General features: G+C 35.1%; 1 protein-coding gene across 1 annotated transcript; it reads left to right on the forward strand.

Annotated features, from left to right (window-relative positions):
* Positions 1-12439: 12439 nt before the first annotated feature.
* LOC124370297 lies at positions 12440-20644 on the forward strand. The gene is made up of 4 exons (XM_046828586.1): positions 12440-13300; positions 13954-15887; positions 15951-16156; positions 20408-20644. Exons 1-4 carry the CDS (start codon positions 12912-12914, stop codon positions 20642-20644), a joined length of 2766 nt encoding a protein of 921 aa, XP_046684542.1. The 5' UTR covers positions 12440-12911.
* Positions 20645-22530: the final 1886 nt, after the last annotated feature.

The following is a 22530-nucleotide window of genomic DNA, read 5'->3' on the forward strand; positions in this document are numbered from 1 at the left end:
AGTACAATACATTTCACTTATAAAGACAGCAAAGAAAAAAGGCAATCCGTATAAAGTTCATGAACTCAGCCATGAAGACTTCCTAGAGTTTAAAGATGGATAACATTGGATGTAATACAACTGTCAATAAAGAAGGTAAGCCATATTTTCAATGTCTCATAGCTGATTAAATACCTTTTTCAACTTTTACTTTTGTTACTTATAAAAAGTCAGTGATCTTTTTTCAACAACCTGTAACGGTTTGTTTCAGAGAACTTAAAGCGTCAATTTTATATTCAGTTATTTGCTTTACGTTGCCAATATAAATATTCTAATTACCTATTATCTTTGAACATCTGACCATTACGACTTCATCATAACTCTTTTATGTACCTACTGCCATTCCTTGACCTAACACTTCTCATCTTTTGTGTACACTATACAAAACAGAGTATAAATAGACCCCTTGATTTTCAGGTATCTCTGTTAAATGGAATGACATCGAGATTGTGCGAGTTGAAAAGGATTCTCCTTTAAAAATCAAATATAAGACAACCTTTGATGAAAAAGTACAATTTGAAGAGATATCCATTCAACGGTTCATTGAAGAAAAGAGAGGTGTAAATGAAACAGTGAGAACAAAGAAGATCAGAAGTACCAAGAAGTCCAAGAAAGTGTTACGAAAATGTTCAGAATTTCTCCTCCAAAAACTCTATAATGCTGGACTAGAACTTTCCTCAAACAAAAGAAAGGCTTGAAATACTTGGTTGATAAACATGTAATTCCTAGCACTTACGCACAATTTTAAAACTCATTACAGTAATGTTTTAATCACTTTCAATACTCGTGTGTTTGTAATACTTTTTTTTCTAAAGTCAACTTTAATTAATTGCAGTCTTGGTTGTTTCGATATCATTTCCAAAATCAAACTGTAAGCTACATGATGGCACAATATCAGGAGAAAAATGACACAACTCAAAGTTAATAAACAAAAAAATATTTATAAATAAATGTGTATTATTTGTGCATTTTGAAATATTTATAGACAATAGCTGACATATTGTAAGCTGTTATGGATATATTTTCATCAATAATGATCATTTAATGTAGAAGGCGAGAAACGCATAATCAAATGGACCAAATTTTCAACTAGCTCTCCTGTAAAGTTTAAGTTTTTTGATTTGGGGCACTTTTGTCATGAATGAACGAAATGTAATCTAAATGTACGTATACGGCATAAAACCCGCAAAACCCCGGGAATGGGCTTATACTACGACGCTAGCGGGCGGTAGTTAAGGGGTTAATAACGTTACGAGGTTGTTAATTTGCTGATATTGTCAGTTCTACGATGACTTCAGGACTGCAATAGTTTATAAACTTGCAAATAAACCTGAATAGGACGGACTCTTTGAAACCTCGCCTATTGAGGAGGCTAACATACCAGCGACATCCTGGAGATATGTCACAACGTCCCCGTCCGACCTCAGCCCCAGAATAGGCGATAGTTAAGCTATGCAGCAAACAAGCCTGTCTCCTCCACGTTAGCTTAGGGTTAGGTACGTGTCATCGTGTCGACGCATGTTTGCCAAGAGAACTTCCGAGAGGTTCGGTAAACCTGACGCGCCTTTGCACTACAAAGACGGTATCGCTCCAGCTTTTCTTGGGATGGACCACACTACTAGACTAAAGGCTATGTCACACTACGCTACTGAAGTAGCGGCTACTAAGTAGCAAATGTGACATATGTAGTAGCTGCTATTAGCAGTAGCGCACTAGTAAAAAGTCACTAGCTTGAAGTGTTGAACATGTTCAACTTTTACAAAATCATTCAGAGAAAGCTACGCCCCTACCAAAGAACAATCTGTGGATGAAAGCATGATCAAGTTCAAAGGGCGTAGCTCTCTAAAACAATATATGCCTGACAAACCCGTCAAAAGAGGCTACAAAGTGTGGGTACGTGCCGATGCACACGATTACGTATGCCAGTTTCAGGTATACGAAGGTAAGAAAAATAATAAAAGAGAAACAGATTTAGGTCGTAGAGTTGTAAAGGACATAACAAACTAGGGATTTGGTAGGTAAAGATTACATAGTGTGTAGTGACAACTACTTGAACTCAGTGCATCTGATGATTTACCAGCGGCAGGACAAAATTCTGTTGTGTGGAACAGTACGATGGGATCGTAAAGATTTACCTGCAACAGAATTTCCTGATGGTAAAGAAATGGCCCATGGGGAGAGTAGTTTTAGATCCACTAAAACAGGGATCATAGCTACTAGATGGAAAGACAAGAAAGGAATTAACTTTCTCTCGAATTATCATGATCCTCATGAAGTGACATCTGTGAATCGTACATAACCTGATGGAACAAAAAAGTTGTGCCTTGCCCTTTACTGGTAAAGGATTATAATTCTTTGATGGGCTCTGTTGACAAGGCTAACCAATTGAAAGAAGTATATGCCATTGACAGACGATCAAAGAAGTGGAGGAGTAGAATCTTCTTCCATTTTCTTGATACAACTGTTTGTAAATGCGTTCATTCATTGGATATTCATTCATTGAATATCCAAGGCTTAGGAAAAGAAATATCTTTGAAAGATTTCAGGCTCTGCATTGTAAGAGCCCTGTGTGGTGTCCCACATCAACAGCTCAGAGGAAGATCTACTTCAGATGAAAAAATAAACAAATTCAAGGTCCAAGTGCCGCAGGAACTCCGCTATGCTGAAGCTTCTCACATGCCACAGAGAAGTACGTCAAGGCGATGCGCAAATTGCACAACAAAAAATTCAATACATCGCTCAAAGTGGGAATGTTCAACATGCAAAGATGCACTTTGCTTAAATGAAGAAAAGAATTGTTTTTCTTTGTATCACAAGAAGTAGGCAGAATTTTGGACTCTGACTCTTTTTCCTTGCTAACATGTTTTAAACAGTTAATTTTACGTGTGACTTGTATACTGTATTAATTAACCAGTTTCTAATACTATTTGTAGTGTAAGTACATTTGTATAAAATCCACAAAATTAAAGGAATTTGTTTCTTATTCGGTATTATTATTTGTTATTCCCTACATAGTATAGGCCCCTAAAAAGCTCGTTTAAGCACAGTGGTTTCCTATTGAAACCATCTCCTTTGGCTTTTCAAGCATATTGGTTTTTATGTTAAACCACCACTTAAAAATAATACTTCCAAACAATGAAAAAACCCCTTTTTTAGTACTGTAATCCATTATTGTTATTTATAACAAAAAACAGAAAAATTTAAAAAAAATTCAGTTTAATTCCTAATTCGTGCCTCAAAGGGTTAACTTCTAACAGCTACAGTATTAGTTATTTCTTATGTAATAATGGTATTAAACATTTTTTAAACTTTGAACAGTGATTTCTTCCGACTGGATCAACCTTTTCAAGCCCGGTTTGCAGCATTGTTTTCAGTCCAAGTAGACATTTAAAATTATGTACAACTCAACATAGGCTGTCATTAAAGATTGTCTTATAACCCCCGACGGGCCGTCCCCCAAAGGTGAAATCCTACCACCATGTACACAGAAAAGTAGCTTACAATTTCCAGTAACGGTATACAAAATTTGGTTGCGATATCTCTTGTCGTTTAAAAGTTATAAAGTCGTCCTGACTTAATGGTCATCCTGTATAAGTAACTACCAATTCATGGGACGGACAAAAAGATGGTATCGAAAAACGTTTTTCTGGTTGGTTGAAGTAGCCAATGTAAATTCATATTTGCTATACAAAAGTGTCCAGCAAATGAATGGCAAAGAACCTATGAAACACAAGGACTTTAGAATGAAATTAGTTGAGCAGCTTGTTACTGACCACATGAGCCAAACCACCAGAGCACCAAGACGTACAGGAAGTCCTGCTCGTGAACAAAAAAATGAAGAGGTGGGGTGGAAGGCTACACTTTAGGGAAAAACCCCAAGAGGAAACAGATGTGTCGTATGTTACAAGAAACCAATTAGAAAAGAAACAGTGTACTTTTGTAAAACATGTCAGGAAAAGCCTCATTTGCACCCAGAAGACTGTTTTGAGGCATACCATACTAAGGAAAAATATGCCTGAGTGGAGTCATAAATTCATGTTTTATAATATTGTAAAATAAAAGTAAGTTTTGAATTCAATTAGCACTTTCTGTACTAACTACCTACTCTAGGTCAGGGTTTCCCATCAACTGCGGCGAGTTGTTGAACTAGAGCAGCCACTGCTCAGTTAATGCTCTCACCATACCCTTCAAGACTGTACATGAGGAACACTGTGCGGGACAAGGACAGAAATGGCTTCAGAATAAAAAAAACTCCTTTTTTGGAGTTGGATTTTTACTATTTCTTTTTCTTCTTTATATACATACACTCTCATGAATACGCTGGAGGTTTTCCTTTACAGTTAATGCATCGCGTCTCATTTTTGCACCCCTCCTCTTGGTGTCCTTCATCACCACAGCCGGAACATGTCTACGGGTTTGAACAAACATTACTGGAGTGCCCGAACCTTTAACAGCGGAAACACCGCTGGGGGTTTTTGAAGTATGGCCGCACAGACAGGGATAAATAGCCGGTTGCTAGGGAATGAGGTTCTGAAAAAGTAATTATGAGACCCGGGGTAGGAACCTATATTCCGTTTTCAGTCCAAACTATCCGGACCACATCTGTCACCATCTCGCACTGCAGCTGATCCTAATTTTGGGGTTGATTCAGTTTCCATAAGGATTTTAACCAACGCATCGTGTGCAAGGGTGAAGGCGAGGTACACCTGGAACAGGCACGCCCTCGATAAAACTGTGTCCTGTAGGAGCCCACGTTAATCTACCCCAGATACCCGGGGCCCGTTGTTGACTCGTTAAACCAGGCTGGGAACACTCGCCTGGCCTGGGCTTGCACGTTGCAGCAGGAGCTTCAACACTCCTGCTCAGTACACACTTCCTGACCAAGGACATCAAAGTGGCTGGCTTTGAACCAGCAGGCTACATGGATTATCCACTGTTCCACCACTGTTCCAGTAATGAGTCAGCGCTCGTTGAGGAAGGTTGTGTCTGATAAGAGCTCACGTCTCTCTTGGGAGTCTTAAATTCGCGAGTGAATCAATTGTCAACCTGCCGCGCTGTGTTAATACTATTGGTTTTTGGAGAGTTTTATTTTGGTGACTGCCACATAATTAAATTTGTTAAAATGTCTATGTGTGGGATGTGCCTGAAAACAATTACGGTTAAGCAGATAAGGTTGTCGTGCAAAGACTGTGTTAAGGATTTTCACGCAAGTTGTCTAAAAATGAGCAAGGCTGATGTAGAGTGTGTGACAGCGGATAACCTAGTGTGGAGATGCCAACCTTGTGCTTCAGAACGGCGAAAGAGTATGAGGTTCGAGTCTCAAGCAACGGAGGGGAAACTCACCATAGAAGACGTTATGAAGAAGATTATTGAAGTGGCAGAAAGCCAAAAAGAAATGGAGAAAAACTTCAATAAGTCGTATGAAACACTCTACAGTAAAATCGACGAGAGTACCGAAGCCGTCAAGATACAAACTGAGGAAGTGGAAAAATGCCTCGCAATAGTTGATGGCCTAGTAAATGAGAATAAAATACTCAGGGAGAAAATCAGTTCTCTGGAAGCACGCATCGAGGAGCAGGAGCAGTATTCAAGAAGGAACACTGTTGAAATCCATGGTATCCCACAGGAAAAAAATGAAGACGTGGTGTCTGTCGTAAAGGAGGTGGGAAAAGCGTTGGACTTCAATATATCCAATACAATGATTGATGCCTGCCATCGTCTGGGAAAAAGATCTGAGCCCAACAGTCCTCCGCCTGGAATAGTGCTGAAGTTTGTAAGCCGACTAGATAAAGAAGAGCTGCTAAGAAAAAGACGTGTCAAAAGTAACTTCTCGACGCGGCACATGAACCTGGAAATGGACAAGCCGGTCTATATCAACGAGTCCCTGACACCGATGAAGAGGAAGCTCATGGCAGAGGCACGGAAGTTTAAGCGTGAGAACAATTATCAGTTCGTTTGGGTGCGGGATGGAAGGATCTTTTTACGAAAAGAGGAGACTTCTAAAGTTATTCATGTAACTTGCCAGGCTGACCTGCCAAAGGTAAATGTAAATAAATAGCTTATGTATGAAGGTTAAACTCAGTACCAGTATCTATTTCTTTTGTATGTTAATACATTAAGTGTTATTTTTTTATTTTATTATTATATTATGTAGGTCAACTTTGAATAAAAAGTATACTAGTTATTTTGTATTCAGTATTAAGTAAATATAAACATAAAATCTTTAATTATGACTAATCAACATTCTGTAAAAATAATCCATCAAAACATAAGAAGCCTTCGTAAAAACTTTGATCTTTTTATACTTGAAATTGAACAGAGAAATACTTTTCCCGATATAATTATTTTATCTGAAATATGGATCAACAGTAATGAAATAAATTTTTATGAAATACCAAATTATGTTTTATATTCAAACTGTAATGATACCTACAGAGCTGGTGGCGTTATCATTTATGTTAAAAATTCAATAACTGTTATAAATTCAACAATAGTAGAAATGCAAACAGCTGACGCATTAAAAATATCATTAAAATTATGTAACTTTGACCTTTGTATTTTGGCTCTATATAGATTATATTCATATACAATAGATTCGTTTATTAAAGAGTTTACTAATATTTTAGATGGTTTTAAGAAGGAAAAAAGTTTTTTAGTTGTAGGCGACATTAACATAAATATTTTGGAAAATCATTATCTTGTAGATAATTATCAAAGGTTAATGGCAGTAAATGGTTTAGAAAGTCTTGTTAATGAACCTACAAGAATTACAGTAGATTCAGCAACATGTATTGATCATGTCTATGCGCGTTTATATGATAAGCGCTCGGTAACAATCGATGTCACAACAATACACGCTGGTATCACAGACCACTCTCTGGTATGCATTGCTCTTGGTGGGGTGGCGGAGGGGGAGACCCGGCCCCCTCCTTCGCCCCACCGGGACGGCCAGCGTATCAATTATGTGAATCTAAAGCAGCTGTTAGCCGCTGAGGATTGGTCTTGTGTTTACAATAAACTTGATCCGTCGTCAGCTTTTGATTCGTTTATTAAAACATTTAAAAATTGTATAAGTTGTAGCAGAGAATCAATATTACAAAAAAATAAATTCAAGAAACTAAAACCTTGGATTAATGATACAATCTGTTACAAGATTAAAAAAAGAAATTCATTATTCAAATTAGTCAAAAATCATCCTCAAAACATTCAATTGAAAAATCATTATATACGTTTTAGAAATAAGCTATTAGAGGAAATTAGGATATTGAAAAATGATTATTATAAAAATAAATTAGAAAGGTGTGAAGGCAATACTAAAAACACTTGGAAAGTTTTGAATGACATTACAAACCAAAGAACAAAAAATAGCAAAACCATAGTCTTAGATGTAAATGGCAAACTTGAATATGATTCAGAGTATGTAGCAAATGAATTTAATCAGTATTTTCTTAATGTAGTAAGTGGATTAAAATTGTCCGATAATGTTCCATCTGATTTTTCTAAATTAAACATAAGAAATTACTTTATAGATAAACACCAACAAAGAACTATATTTTTAGAAACTGTATATGAGGAAGAAATCCTTGGTATAATTAATTTATTGAAAAATAATACTTCTCCAGGTATAGATGAAATTAGTTCATACACTATAAAAACTGTCGCACCAGAAATAGTCACTATTCTCTCATATTTGATCAATTTTAGTTTTCAAAAAGGAATTTTTCCAACACAATTAAAAACAGCCGTTGTAATTCCTATATATAAAGGTGGACTAAGCAGTACGTGTAATAGCTATCGCCCAATCTCATTGCTTTCTTGTTTCTCAAAAATCTATGAAAAACTCATGAAAAAGAAAATTGTTAATTTTTTAAATAAGACCGATTTTTTTAGTAAAAATCAATTTGGCTTCAGAGAAAATATGAATACCGAAAGCGCTCTATTTAATTTTACCAAAAATGTATACAATGGCCTAAATTCAAGTAAATGTATAAGTGGTTTATTCTTAGATATAAAAAAAGCATTCGACACTGTAGATCATACAATTTTATTAAAAAAACTTTATAGGTGTGGTATTCGAGGAATAGCTTATTCTTGGTTTGAAAGTTATTTACGGGATAGGTATCAGTGTGTCAGAATGCACTCCACATATAGTGAAATGGGTAAAATCTTATATGGCGTGCCCCAAGGGTCAGTATTGGGAGCAATCCTTTTCATTATATATATAAATGATCTATGCGATGCCAGATTTCAAGGAACACTAACATCATTTGCTGATGATACAGCCCTTAGCTATGTCAAAGATAGCTGGACTGATATCCACGTTGCTATGAGCAAAGATCTAGAAATAATTCAGTGGTGGTTCACAATGAACCATATGCTTTTAAGTACGGAAAAAACAAAATATGTCAATTTCAGTCTCAGAAAAAATGACATTATATTTGAACCTGTTTTCTATAGATGTGCTGACTGTATTTTGAAATCAAGCCAAATCAATAATTGCTTAACAATGGATTGTTCAACGATACAAAAATCGGATATTATAAAATATTTGGGAATTCATATGGATAGTGAATTTAATTGGAAAATTCACATATCGAAAATTACAAAAAAACTCAATAATATTATAAGAATTTTTTATTTTTTAAGAAACATTTGCAATTTAAAAATACTTAGAATGTTATATTTTGCGCTTGTACAAAGTCGAATTGAATACGGCATATTTCTTTGGGGAAGTGCGTATGATTCAAATTTAAACTCATTACTTATGCAGCAAAAGCACTTTGTCAGATTAATAACCCACAGTCATATATTTGAACACTCACGACCATTATTTAATCAGCTTAGGATTTTCCCTATCAAGATGTTATTTATATATAAAGTATTAAAACAATACTATGATTTGATAAATACTACCAACTTAGAAGCAAATGAATACAGCTTAAAACTAAGAAATTCAGGAAATATAAGAGTTCCAAAACCAAACAATACTTTTTTTACTAAATCATTCATTTTTATGTCACCGTGGATTTTTAATAAATTACCTAACAATATAAAAAACTCAAATAACAAATTAGTATTTTTAAAAAAATTGGGAAGGTGGTTGTTTGAACTAGAGGATATAAATTCAATTTTATATATTCAGACATAGTAACTGGTTTTTTACCTCACGGCCCATATTTATATATATTTTCAAATAATTTGAAAAATCTAATCTAACTCAAACAAGCAGGTTGATTATAACTATTATTATATTATGTTTTGATTAAATAATATATTAATTTATATCCTCAAGAGAGATCTAAATTGTTAAATTAAGTTGTTTGCTGATGTTTTTTTATGTGTTAAAATATAATAAGGAACCTCCAAACAGGCTTAGCCTTGGAGGCCCTATATTTTCTCATTTATTGTATAGTATAGGCCTAAGCGCATTTAGATGTAGGTTATATTTTAACTATAAATTTAGTTTATAGGTATTTTGAAGAAGTAATTTTTTATTTCCAGTCTTTTGTAATGGTGCAGTCAGACCTGGCAAGATTTAGGAAATTATAACCCCATTATATTAATTTACCGTTACGTACTGATGTATGTATGTAGCCTGTAAGAAGAAAATGAGAAAATAAATCATTCTTTATTCTTTATTCTTTATTATTACGCCTCGGCAGAGCAAGCTCACATCAGCTCTCACCGGTGCCAGATAGGGCTCCAGCACCGGCTTAAGCACTCCCAGAGAGTCATGCACTGGAACGGTCAAATGAAGATAGAGGGAGAGAAAGAAAGTGGAAAGACTCCTGGAAGTTCCAGTGTCGAAAGTAACAGAAGTTGGCCTAGGGTGACCAGTAAGTTGAAGAAAGTGTATGGATCCTATTTGGAAGGTAAATAAAATAAAATCCCATGCAAGGAGCACGCCACAAGTAAGGACATACTCAGCTCAGGTAACCCCGTGGTCGCCATCCACGTACTCATAACAATTATGAACCCCTGGGGGATCTAAACAGCTGTTGAGACTTTCAGCTGAAGTTCACAAAGTCACAGAAACATTTGTTTACATTTAAATTTTATAAAATATTAAATAATTATACGGTACTTGATCAATATTGTTATGCTGATTACAAATACAAATTTATTACATAATTATCTAATTCTTATTTTAGATTGCACCAATGACGAATAAACCATCTAATGCATTAAAAATATTATATAAACAATGTTCTAAAACGTACAACAATATCCTCCTCGGACCCAACGTACACATATTTTCAATATTTTATTACAAACTTGCAAGATAAAATAAATCAATGGAACTTGTTTCTCTGTGTTCAGTATAATCTGTGACATAGCCTGATTTTTTTTCGGTGAGCTATTTTTATGTTTCTGGTCTTCACTCAAAATGGCCGACTACCACCTCAACTGAGAATCATCCTTAACCTAACTAGGAGGTAAGTAATTCTATTTCTATCATTTAATTGCATTATTAGCAATAATTATGAGTATGCTTAGTTATCTGAAACCTTTGAACAATTGTTTGATAACGTTTAAAGAGGAAATATTTTGTTTCCTAGGTTACTGGAAACAAAAACAAAAAAAATTGTACACACTTGTGCACATTGGGTCTGTACATCAATTGTTGGGTTATTTTATTTATGCACAGCTGTGCACATTGGGTCTGTATGAATAAAAAATGTTTGTTCAATATTGATGAAGCCTAAATTAACTTAACATTCTTTTCAACTTAACCTAGCCTAGACACACCTTTAATAGAGTGCATTTTTGTTTACAGATGGAGCGTAAGAGCACACAAGGTTATTTTATCTCAGATGAGGAACTACTGGCTGCGTTAGAAGACAGCGAGTTCGAATTTGATGATCTCGACAATGATCCAAATTTTGTGCCGAATGATGAAAGTGATGACGATGAACAGCAGGGCAAAGGTGAAACTACTGGAGCTGTGTGGGTGACCAAACCGAGAACCAGATAGGTAACATTAGGCCTACTACTACTGAAACAGGTACTTCGTTTGAAAGTGAAAACGAGGATCTAGGCCTAGATTTAGACCTGAGTGCCGCTGGATCTCCAAGGCAATCAGCAAATGTTGGCCTTACTTTGAGGGGTAAGAGGGACTGAACGAGGAAGAGGGACCGATCGAGGAAGAAGGGAAAGACGAGGGAGCGGGGGCAGATGTGGAAGGGGCCAACAACGAGGTAGAGGAGGAGGTGATGGAGATGGCTGTGGTAGACGACCAGAAGCAATTTGGGCAGGTGAAACTCTCGATACAGATTTTCCTCCGTTTCTGGCACCGGCTGACGAGCGTTGCAATAGGGATGGCTGGAATGCATTGCAATACTTCAATGAATACTTCGATGACAGAATTTTTGACTTGATGGTTGAAAAAACTAATATTTATTATCACATGAAGACTGGTAAGGAACTTAGAGTAACCAAAGAACAAATAAAGATATTTATTGGAATTTCTATGCTCATGAGTACTTTACGTTACCCTCGAATACGGCTTTATTGGGATCAAGCATTTAAAATCCCTTTGATTTCCAAAGCGATGACTCGAGATAGATTCTTCATGATCCGATCTGCCATACATGTTGTTAATGATACTGATGTTACAGCTGAAAACAAAGAAAACTATAAGCTTTGGAAAGTAAGGCCAGTGATCGACAAGTTTCGAGAAACCGTATTAAAAATTCCGAGACAAAAGGAAGCAAGTATTGATGAACAGATGATACCTTTTACAGGGCATGTCGTCTTTCGACAGTTCGTGCCAAGGAAACCCAACCCGACTGGTTTAAAAAACTACGTTCTATCATCAAAGAATGGTTTGATTTTAGATTTTGAGGTATACCAAGGGAAAGTAACAACAAGGCTTCCGGCAGAAATCAATGCACTGTTGAGGCTAGGGACCGGTGGCCGTGCAGTCATGAGATTGAGTGAAACTTGCCTCCCCGGTACAAATCTTTACTTTGACCGGTACTTTACTGACTTAGCATTACTTGAAGCTTTGAGAGCCAAAGGGATCTCAGGAACTGGCACAACAATGAAAAACAGGCTCCCAAACTTCAAATCAGACGCTAAACTCTCTGCTGAAGGAAGAGGTTCATGTGACATAAAAATACGAGATGATGAAAAAGTCCTTGCTTTGACGTGGGTAGACAATAAAGTAATAACATTAGCCTCAACTCGACATGGTGCAGAACCATTCACTCCAGCAAGAAGATACTCCAGGGCTGACAGAGAATACAATACATACAAGTACAAATGCCCGAAATTGTTAGCCAGTACAATCTCAACATGGGTGGGGTGGACTTACACACAGGGGTGCCCAGAAGGGGGGGGGGACATGGCGCAATTTGCGCCATCAAAATTTTTTGGGGGCGGCATGATTTTATTTTATGTTAACATTTTAAACCATGACGATAACCAGAGAAATGAGAATTATACTCAACAGTTAAGTTAAAAGTACTGATTAATCATTTAACCATATCATCAAGATTCAAGATCGAAATTGCCATAGCTAAATATTATTCCGCCGTTTAAACTAACTCCAGGATCTCCGTGTAAATCCTTAAGAGAAATATTTTATTTGTTTAGGGCGATTAGGTTGGCAGTGGCTCAACTGGCAACACTGTCTTGTCTGCCGTCTGCTGTCTGTCACAGTCACATCACAGCCGTTAGTGATGTACTGATGTGAATGTGAGTCGCGAGTTTTGAGTTTGAGTACCTATTGCAACAGAACAAAACTGTCTCGTTTGAAGAAGCTCGGATACGGACGTTAATGAAGGTTGAATGTGCGTGTATTTGTTATGCGTATGGTATGTCTTATGTTATGTTGTAGATTTGTGATTTGTTCATAACTAAAACTAAAGATGCCTAAGAGAGCAAAAACGTTGTACAAATTTAAATGCCTAGAAGTGATGTGCAACACGATCCATCGCAAAGACAAATGGTTGGATCACTGTAAGAAGAAACATAGTTACAAGTTTAAGAACAATTTAAAAATCAATTATAAAGTGGTTGAAATAAAAGTCGACAACGGCCCATGGCAAAAATACGTTCCAGACCCAAGCCCAAGCCAATCTACATCCCTGGATGACATCCCTCATACTTTGACGAGTAGGCCTACCCAAGACCAAGATGAAGATGTTTTTGAGCCAACATCAGAAAGTTTCCAAGATAAATCTACCAGCGAGATCGAGACTGATGCAATTACTCTACCACTACTAGAAGTCACAGACTCTGAACTAGAAACACAAAGGTAGGCCTAACTTTGTAATAACTAACTAATGTAAACCTAAGGGGCAAAAACCGTTTTTACTTAGTCAAAATTTTAATATGTCTAGGCCTAGGCGCAGGGCGCAGGCTGTTATATTGTTTTATAGAGGCAAACGCGATTAACACGAATACTAAGCCTTTATGTATCCAACCTACCTAAAAACATAATATCTTGTAAAATGTATGGTATAGCCTAACTTACCCAAGCTTGTATTCTGAGGAGTCAAACCAAAGTCTGATTTGGTTCTGCCGTATTCACTGTTATAGGTATTTTGGTACTGTTCAGCACTCTGTGGAGTTAGGTTAGGTTATAACATAGGCCTAATAGTTATGTACCCAAATAGTTTGACCCAAATACTGAATACAAATATAACCGTGTACAACATTCTTGACGTTCTTCACTGTCTGAATATTGTTGTAGTTCGCCAAAGTCCCGTTAGAGTTCAGAAGCTTCTTGGTTGTTTATCTATCGACGGGTAGAGCATAGAATTGGCGTGCATAGAAGGGTTAATTTTCTTCAGGCATATGTTGGAAGTTATAGGCAATAGGCCTACCATTTTTTGAGAATTTTAAAACCTATTAGCTTAGGGCTTAATAACTTCTCACAGACTAAACAAAATTTGTACATATTTGTAGATCAAACCAAGAACTGGAAGAACAGGAACCTGACAATTTTGGAACAAGTGATGTAGATGAACCAGACTCGGATATTTCATCTAATGAAGATCACAGTGATCCAGCTTCATATGCTAACCTCAAGCTCTCTCCTGAAGACATAAATGTGGCTCTAAATTTGGAAAATCAAGACTTATCATCAATAGAATTTCCTTCAACGGGTGGAAGAAAATTTAATCCTCTGTGGAAAAATTGTATATTGCCCAATAACAGTGTGAAACCTAGGAAGTGGCTAGTGTACAGTAAAAAAAAGGACGCTGTATTTTGTTTGCCTTGCACACTATTTGCACTTCCAACTGAACGGTCTGTATGGGGAACAACCGGCTACAGAGGGTGGACAGAGCATAGAGGAGAAAGAGATTTTTTACTCCACGAGACTTCCAAAAATCATATATCTGCAGAGGTTGCCAGAATTCAATGGATCTCACAAAAGAGAATAGATTCGAGCCTTGCTCAACAATGTAACAGAGCAGTTGACCAAAACCGAGAAGTCCTGTCAGTTGTCATTGATTGTTGTAGTTACTTGAGTGAGGAAATGATTGCCTTTCGCAAAAACGATGTTTTAGAAGGAAAGCTGTTAGGGTTATTTAGACTTATAGGAAAATATAGCCCAGATGCGAGAGTTTACCTTGAAAAAATTGATAGAGCAAGGGCTGAGAATGTAAGACTGGGATCTAATTTCTTGAGTTACAGGAATATTTTTGATCTTATCAATACAATGAGTGACGTGGTAGTTAATAAAATTGTAACAAGTGTGACTTTAACCAACATTTATTCGATTATACTAGACTCTACCCAGGATGTGAGTAAAAAAGAATGTACCACTATCATAGTTCGCTACATTGAACACATGGATGATACACAACAAACTACAATATCAAACGTAAAACCAAAAGAGCGCTTGGTCAAGGTTTTTACAAGTGGGGATACATCCGGGGAAATTTTGTTTAGAGAGCTAAAGAAATGCTTAACAGCCCTAAACCTTGATCCCAAAGGTATAGTGGGCCAGAGTATGGACGGTGCAGGGAACATGAGAGGGCAGTTCAAAGGTCTCAAATCACTAGTCACAAAAGAAAACCCTAAAGCTTTTTATGTATGGTGCTGCTCTCACAGGTTCGCCCTTGTTGTAGAGCAGTCCCTTGATATATGCTGTCAAATGAGGAATTTGTTTTCATTCTTGGAAGATTTGTATGTTTTCATGTCAGGCCACAGGAGACACCACCTTTTGCTCGAAAATCTAGAAAAGGGGGAAAAAAGAAGCAAGAGACGCTTAAAAAGAGTACAGACTACTCGTTGGTCGAGTAAAACTGACGCCCTTCAAACCATTGTGAGTTGTTTTGAAACAATAAGAGATACATTGCAAGATTTGTCGACTGACAAGAATTCTGACAACAACACCAAAGACAAAGCAATAGGCCTCCTAAAGCAAATGACAGATTTTGAAAATATAAGCACAATATACATAGCATCTTCTTTGTTCAAAATATTGTCTCCCATAACAATTTGTTTTCAGTCACCTACCATTGATTACAATATAGTCCCAAAAGTTATTAAAGAAACACAGGAAAAACTGGCGTTCATGCGCCAAGATTCGGCGTGGGAAAAGATTGAAAGTGGCATTACTTCCTTTGCTGAAGAACACAACATTTCTTTACCCACCAGACAACGAATCAGAAAAAGGAAAAGATTCATGGACGAGTTGGCAATTGAGGAATGCATAGAAGACCCTATTAAGAAAGTAAAGGTTGATATTTATTTCAACGTTCTAGACTCTCTCTACAACCAGCTAAATGACAGATTTCCAGAAAGTTCTCTGGCTATGGTGTCGCAGATGGGATATTTTTCTCATGATGGAATTTTGAAGATGGTAGATGATAAGAAAAAAGGCCTAAAATGTAATCCATCTTCAATTGAGAATCTTTGTGAATACTACAATCTAAACAAGGAATGAATTGTAGATGAACTAGACATCTTCATTGATGTTTACAAAGCTACTCACTTGGACATAGATATTTCTGATGTCATGTCTGAGAAGAAGAAATCAGAGAGAACCAGTACTGCTAACCCCGAGGATAGTTTAAGTTCTGACCATGATGAAGATGAAGAACAGGAGGACGTTACAGTGACTGACAAGTTCAAGAAAAAGAAAAATGTTGACGACTGGGTGAAAAGAGGATTTATTAGACCATACAGGTGCCTATTGAATCTATCAGGATTCCCTCATCTCAGTATACTTTATAGGATACTGTTGTCTCTGCCAGTCACAAGTTGTTCTGCTGAGAGAACTATGAGTCGGTTGAAGATAGTTAAGAATCGTCTATGAAGCACCATGGGGGATAGTTGGCTTTCAAGCTTGCTCATTCTTTCTTGCGAGAAAGAAATTCTAAAACAGATCTCAAATGAAGAAATCATCAACAGGTTTGCACTTTCAAGTGTGCAAAGAAAAAAACTTCTTTTGTCAAAAATTTAAGAAAAGTATCAAATGAAGCCAATTTCAACCTTTCAAATTTACACCCTATTTACCACACAGTAATCAAGTAACTATTGTAATGTTTTATTACTTTTTTTCTTTTTTGTAAAAGTTGTTATTGTTATTGGTATTAGTAGATAGAATTTACAAAATCAGCCATTCTTTTATAACAGACACCTCAGTGTTAAAAAATGAAATAAATTTAAAGTTAGTTTTTAAGACATATTTATGTTGTAAAATACTTTAATTTACCAAAATCCAAAGAAAAATAGTTTAATAGAAGAAGTATATTTATTTTTATTCTAGGTTAAAGTTGCCTGTTGATGAGACAGTCTACTAATAACAATAATCTAGTTTTTAAAAAACAGCTGAATTTTACCTAGTGTATAAGTGTTTCTCAGATTTGAGGTTAGAGAGAGGAAGCTTGGAAATTTTTACATAAACTTGAGCTGAATTTAAATAAACTTGGTAAGTAAACAAGTCCTTATTTCCAAATAATTCTGTCGTATGTCACAGTGTCACATACGTAACAAGAAACATGAAAAAGTTTAAACTGCATCTCATCTAGAATGTTGACATGGATAACATTTTGTAAAAGTAAGGTTAAGTTAATGATTGTTAATATGATATTTTTTATTTTATTTTAAATATTATTCTTTGGCATGTAAACTGTGTTACGTATGTGACACATCAAAAATGTTACGTATGTGACACATTAAGTTATGATACAAAACCGGTCAATTTGAAGAAGAATTAACTTAGGAAGTTAGTTAACCTAGCCTATCTACCAAGTTAATGTATTTATTTGTTTATTTTAAAGCCTCCCAGACTGATTTATGTACAAAAAATAAAGGTTGGCATAATGATAAAGTTTATAGTTTTGCTTGTGTTAGTGATGATTTGAAGCATTGTAAGAACTCTGTTTGGGCATTTATAAAAGTTCTTGTAAAAGAAATTAATCAAATAGCTCCAGAAGTAAAACATTTACATATATTTTCTGATAACTGTGCCGGCCAATTTTAAAAGCCGGTACACTATGTCAAATATTTGTTTTGCAGAGGAAGACTTTGATATTGCAATGAAACTGGAATTTTTTTGCTTCCAGCCATGGGAAGGGGGCTGTAGATGGTATTGGAGGGATGGTAAAGAGGATTGTATGGAGAGCAGTAAAGGGTTGGAAAGCTTTTGTTAATACGCCAGAAGATTTCTACAGAGTGGCATTGGAAAAATGCAAAGAAATTCGGCTATTGTTTGTTTCAAAGGAAGAAATAGATCGTAATAGAAAACATCTTGAGGAGAGATGGGGTAAAAATTCATCAAATAACTGGTATTCAAGCAATGCACCACTTTCAAGCATATAGTGATCACGAGATACTGATTAGCAGGACATCAAATCACTCATGCTTAAAGCTGACATTAAGAATGAAGAATATGACACTACAAAACTGTCAACCCGACGACGGCTACACTATAAAGATGCTTACAGTGATGAATCTGATGATGATAAGTATGAGAGTACTGGAAAAAGATGATGCACAGATGGAGACAGATGAAGAGCCCATATCAAAACACTGATAGAAAATGTCCAACACCCAAATCCTGGTGACTTTGTATTAGTGAAATTATTAAGTAATAAAATGAAAGAATTTCGCTACGTAGCAGTTTGCCAGAGCAAAGTAAATGAAGATATTGTAGTCACTTTCTTGAGAAAGTATGGGGGAGGATACTACACTGTTTAAAATTGATGAAAATGATGAAAGGCTCGTGGGCTACTAAAGACATTATTCGGGTATTGGAACAACCTAAAATTAAAACCGTTGAGTTCGTGTACTTTATCAGTTTCCAAAAACTGTACATGTTAAGTGTGACTATGTTGTGTTAGTTTTACTTAGAACAAAAGTGTACCCAACTTATTTAAAAAATTAATATTGTAGAAATAGTTATAAGGAACCTTAATATACAGTATGTGTGAATTTAGTAACCTAAGTTTTATTGTAACGTTTTCTATGTGAATTGATAACAGTTACCTATTTTGTTGGTTCAGTTCAGTTGTAAGGATATCACTTTTAGATAGTAAGTTGTTATTTTTATCATAAATAGTGTTCTTGTACTCTAGTTACACTTGTCACATACGTAACAAACAACCTGTCACATACGTAACAACAAATCACAATTTTTAACAAGTATTCAAAACATGTTGGTACATTGATTAATTAAGAGTTGTACGTAAATATTAATTAGGAATGCAATTAATTTTATTTTTAATTTTATTGAAGGAAAAAATTAACAGAATTTTACCATTATGTACCTAACACTCTAAGGATGAGTGCCTTTCATGTCACAAACGTAACAGCCATAAAAACATGTATTGCTTGGAAAAATAATAAAAATTCTTGTGTCCAATTTTGTATACTTTTGAATTAAATCACCTTCTATACACACTGAACTGTGATAAATGTATTTATATAATTTTACTTTATTTATATTTCACCGTAAATGTGTCTAAGTGTCACATACGTAACAAAAGAATGGCTGAAATGTACTTGTTCAGATGATATCTTTGTTCCAAAAATCAAACCATTTAATGATACATTTTGTTAGATTTTTGTTATTTACTCTTGTAATGTAAAAGTAAATACAACCTACAACACAACATCAGTAACAACCTGTTCCAATTTATAATAATTTAGAATACCAAAACTTGCCAACATTATATATTAATTTACAGCTATGTTTATTCCATTCACTTGTGAAAACTCTGGTTATTGTTAAACATGATGCCTCCACCATAATAGATACAAAATTAAATTAATACATTTATTAAACTTTTTAATACATGCCGTTTTATGAAATAAAATTTACAACACTATTTGGATTATAATATGTTGTACTATTTGGATTGTATTGTATGATCAGCTGTAAATTGTATCTCATTGTTTTCATGACAGCAACATACTAGACTAGTGACTATAATTGCTATTGGAACTACAGTATAATTACTTATAAATAAAAGTGTTTAAAATGACATATACATTGAAGATTGAAGTGCTATTATTTCATTGCCTTAACCTTTGATAACGTTAACCTTCAGTTCTTCAATTCTTTTTCAATCCTTTTTTGGTTTTTTGGCTGGAATCTAACTTTTTATAAACGTTCCAAAATTGTATGAATGTTTACCAAAGTTGCTATGCAATATTCTTTTGCAATAAAGAATTATCAATGATATTATTATTCAACTTTTTATAAGTAACCTTAACATTTAAAAGGCAAAGCCTCCCTTACTGACCTTTTAATATCCTATTAAAATATTTGTCATGTAGCTATTCCTGATGTAATCTAGTACTTTGATAAACATATAAATATTAAAAACTATAATAATTGTTTACTACTTTTTAGTCCTCCCGTACAAAGAACGGGTGCACTGTTAGTGTCAAAAATTATATCAAAATTCAAAAAGATACTTTATTTCTATTCTAAAAAAGATAATAAACAGTGGTATATATTTTTTACAATAATGAAAACAGAAAGAATTCCTCACAAGACCAAAGGTAAATGATGTCCTTTGGAAGATTAGAATGTAAGATGTGAATTTTATTGTCATACACTGACTAATGTTAAAAACTACAGGGTTGGGTATTGGGGTACTTTGGGGGGGGGGGGGCATTACACTTGGATTGGGGGGGGCATGCGCCATTGCCCTTGGGGGGGCTGGGCACCCCTGCTTACACAATAGGATGTTAGCTCACTACCGGTCCTACCACAGAACTAACAAGTGGCCTGTACGCTTCATGGAGCACTTTTTGGACATGGCATGTGTCAATAGTTGGATAACTTACAAGGATGACCAACAAGCTAGACACACTCCGAAAAAAGATGTAATGGACATGCATTTTTTCAAAATGCGCCTTTCACAGCTTCTACTTCTTGGTGTAAACCCATCTGCAGATACGAAAGACTCAGATGACGAGCAACCTCCTCGTAAAAAGCTCGCAGGCCGGCCTGGAAATATGTCACTACCTCCTCGAGAAATTCGAATCAAACAGGCGCTGCATCTTCCTCAGGCGATGGATCTTTCTTCAGCCCCGCGTTGCAGGAATCCAGGCTGTAAGGCTAGGTCAAGAATCAAGTGTCTTCGTTGTCAAGTTTTCCTCTGTGTTTCAAAAGAGAGAAATTGCTTTCTAGAATTTCATAGAATATAGAAATGGTTAAGCTTACATAACTTTGTGAATAAAATAAAACATTTGAAACCTTTTCTGTGTTTTAATTTCCTACAATAACAAAATGAGGTAAATTTGTATTAATTTTGAATTTAAATGTAACCGGATGGTATAAAGACCCAATGTGCACAAATTTTATTTTTTAAATCAAAAAAGGTAAAATTAAAAAAAAACATTTTTTGGTCATAATCAATGCCTATAAGTCTAAAAATATGACAATTTTTTCTTCATCAATAAAGGCTCGGGTCTGAAGAGGATATAGTTGCAAACTTTTTGTAAAACAATTAAAAAACAGTGATTAAGTATTTAATTTGGCTTTTTTTTTATTTTTTGATATACTGCTCATTATTATTTCATGTTTAAAAACATTATTGGCTATTAAAAACAATGTTAAACAAACAGTTTCAAATGTTTCACTTTAAAAAAAAAGACTTGGTTTTTTATTTGGATTTCTTTTTTTGCAAAAAAATGTTTTATGAAGCTACACGTTCTGAAATAAAGCATTTTGTTTCTTTAAACTTTATATAACAATGTTTCAAATTTCATTGCTCTAATGTAAACAAAAAAAGTTATTACAGTATAACTAAACGCTTACATTTTCACCTAAATGAATTGCTACTTTCAGGCCTGTAGAGGCTCATATGACAAACTATGAGCTAATGGGTTGAAAATAATACACAATGAAATCGTACTCTCATTCTAAACATACACAACGACCAAATAAAAAGGATATCACTAATTTCCTAATATTTTAACTGGTCATGTAATCACGTTCAAACACATAAGCAAGTAAGTTGAGTAACGGAAGCCAATGTTATCCACAAGGCAGTGAAGGCTACTGTACAGGATGTTTGTTGGTGACTTAGCTCTTCTCACAATGGAATACTCAGATAAGCTATTTGGAAAAGATAACACTGAAAATTAGAGCTAACAAGAAGCACAGTACACAAATCAAACCACAAAATGTTATTTGTGATTTCCACCTCCCTAAAACCATACATACTCGTAGTTTTGTTCAGAAGGATACAGATAGAACGCATTAATAATGCTGAAATTTTGATTGTCAACTCAAACCGTTAACTTCAGTGATAGAGATATTTTGTTAAGTGCAAAAAGAGATCAAGAAATTTGGTTTATACAAAATCCTGATAATATGTATAGTACATAATAGTTCTATAGCTCTTAAAAACAAAAATAACACCTTACCAACACAGGAGTAATATGGTTTTACACACTGTCCATCTTGTGTGTACAATTTATATTTTAATTGGAATTGTTCACTTATGTAAGAAAAATTTAAATTGTTTGTGTACTTTTACATAGTAGCGGCCATTATTCTGTTACATAGAATAATAAAGTTAGGTTAGTTTGTATTATTTCCAGTTCTCACGCATCAGCCTTTTGGAATTTTATATTTTACTGATTGGTACTATCTAGAGGAATGATGGTACATCAGCGCAGGGCAGCTCTGAAAGCTGGTGATGGCTAGAGGCATTACTATTAGTTAGCCCATTCAAATACTAATGCCTATTACAATTTTTTTTAATTGCCAGACTTTACAAAATTTAATTGTTTTATGTCGTTTTTTATTTAATTTGAAACATTTTCTGGTACTTTAGAATTAATCGGAGACCATTATTTTTGGACGAGTTTTCTTTACAGACCAAAATTATATGAAACGTCATTATATACTACTAGTGCTTTCCTTGTTTCATAATGAATTGAAAAACACCCGATGAGTCATACTTATCGCCAAATAGCCTCCAAATAGGCCTAGACGCACGAATCACCTGTCACTTTCATATATTTAATTTTTGTTTACATTGATTGTCGTGTTAATTTATAATTTCA

This window comes from Homalodisca vitripennis, unplaced genomic scaffold (genome assembly GCF_021130785.1).
Source record: "Homalodisca vitripennis isolate AUS2020 unplaced genomic scaffold, UT_GWSS_2.1 ScUCBcl_72;HRSCAF=923, whole genome shotgun sequence".
Lineage (NCBI taxonomy): Eukaryota > Metazoa > Arthropoda > Insecta > Hemiptera > Cicadellidae > Homalodisca > Homalodisca vitripennis.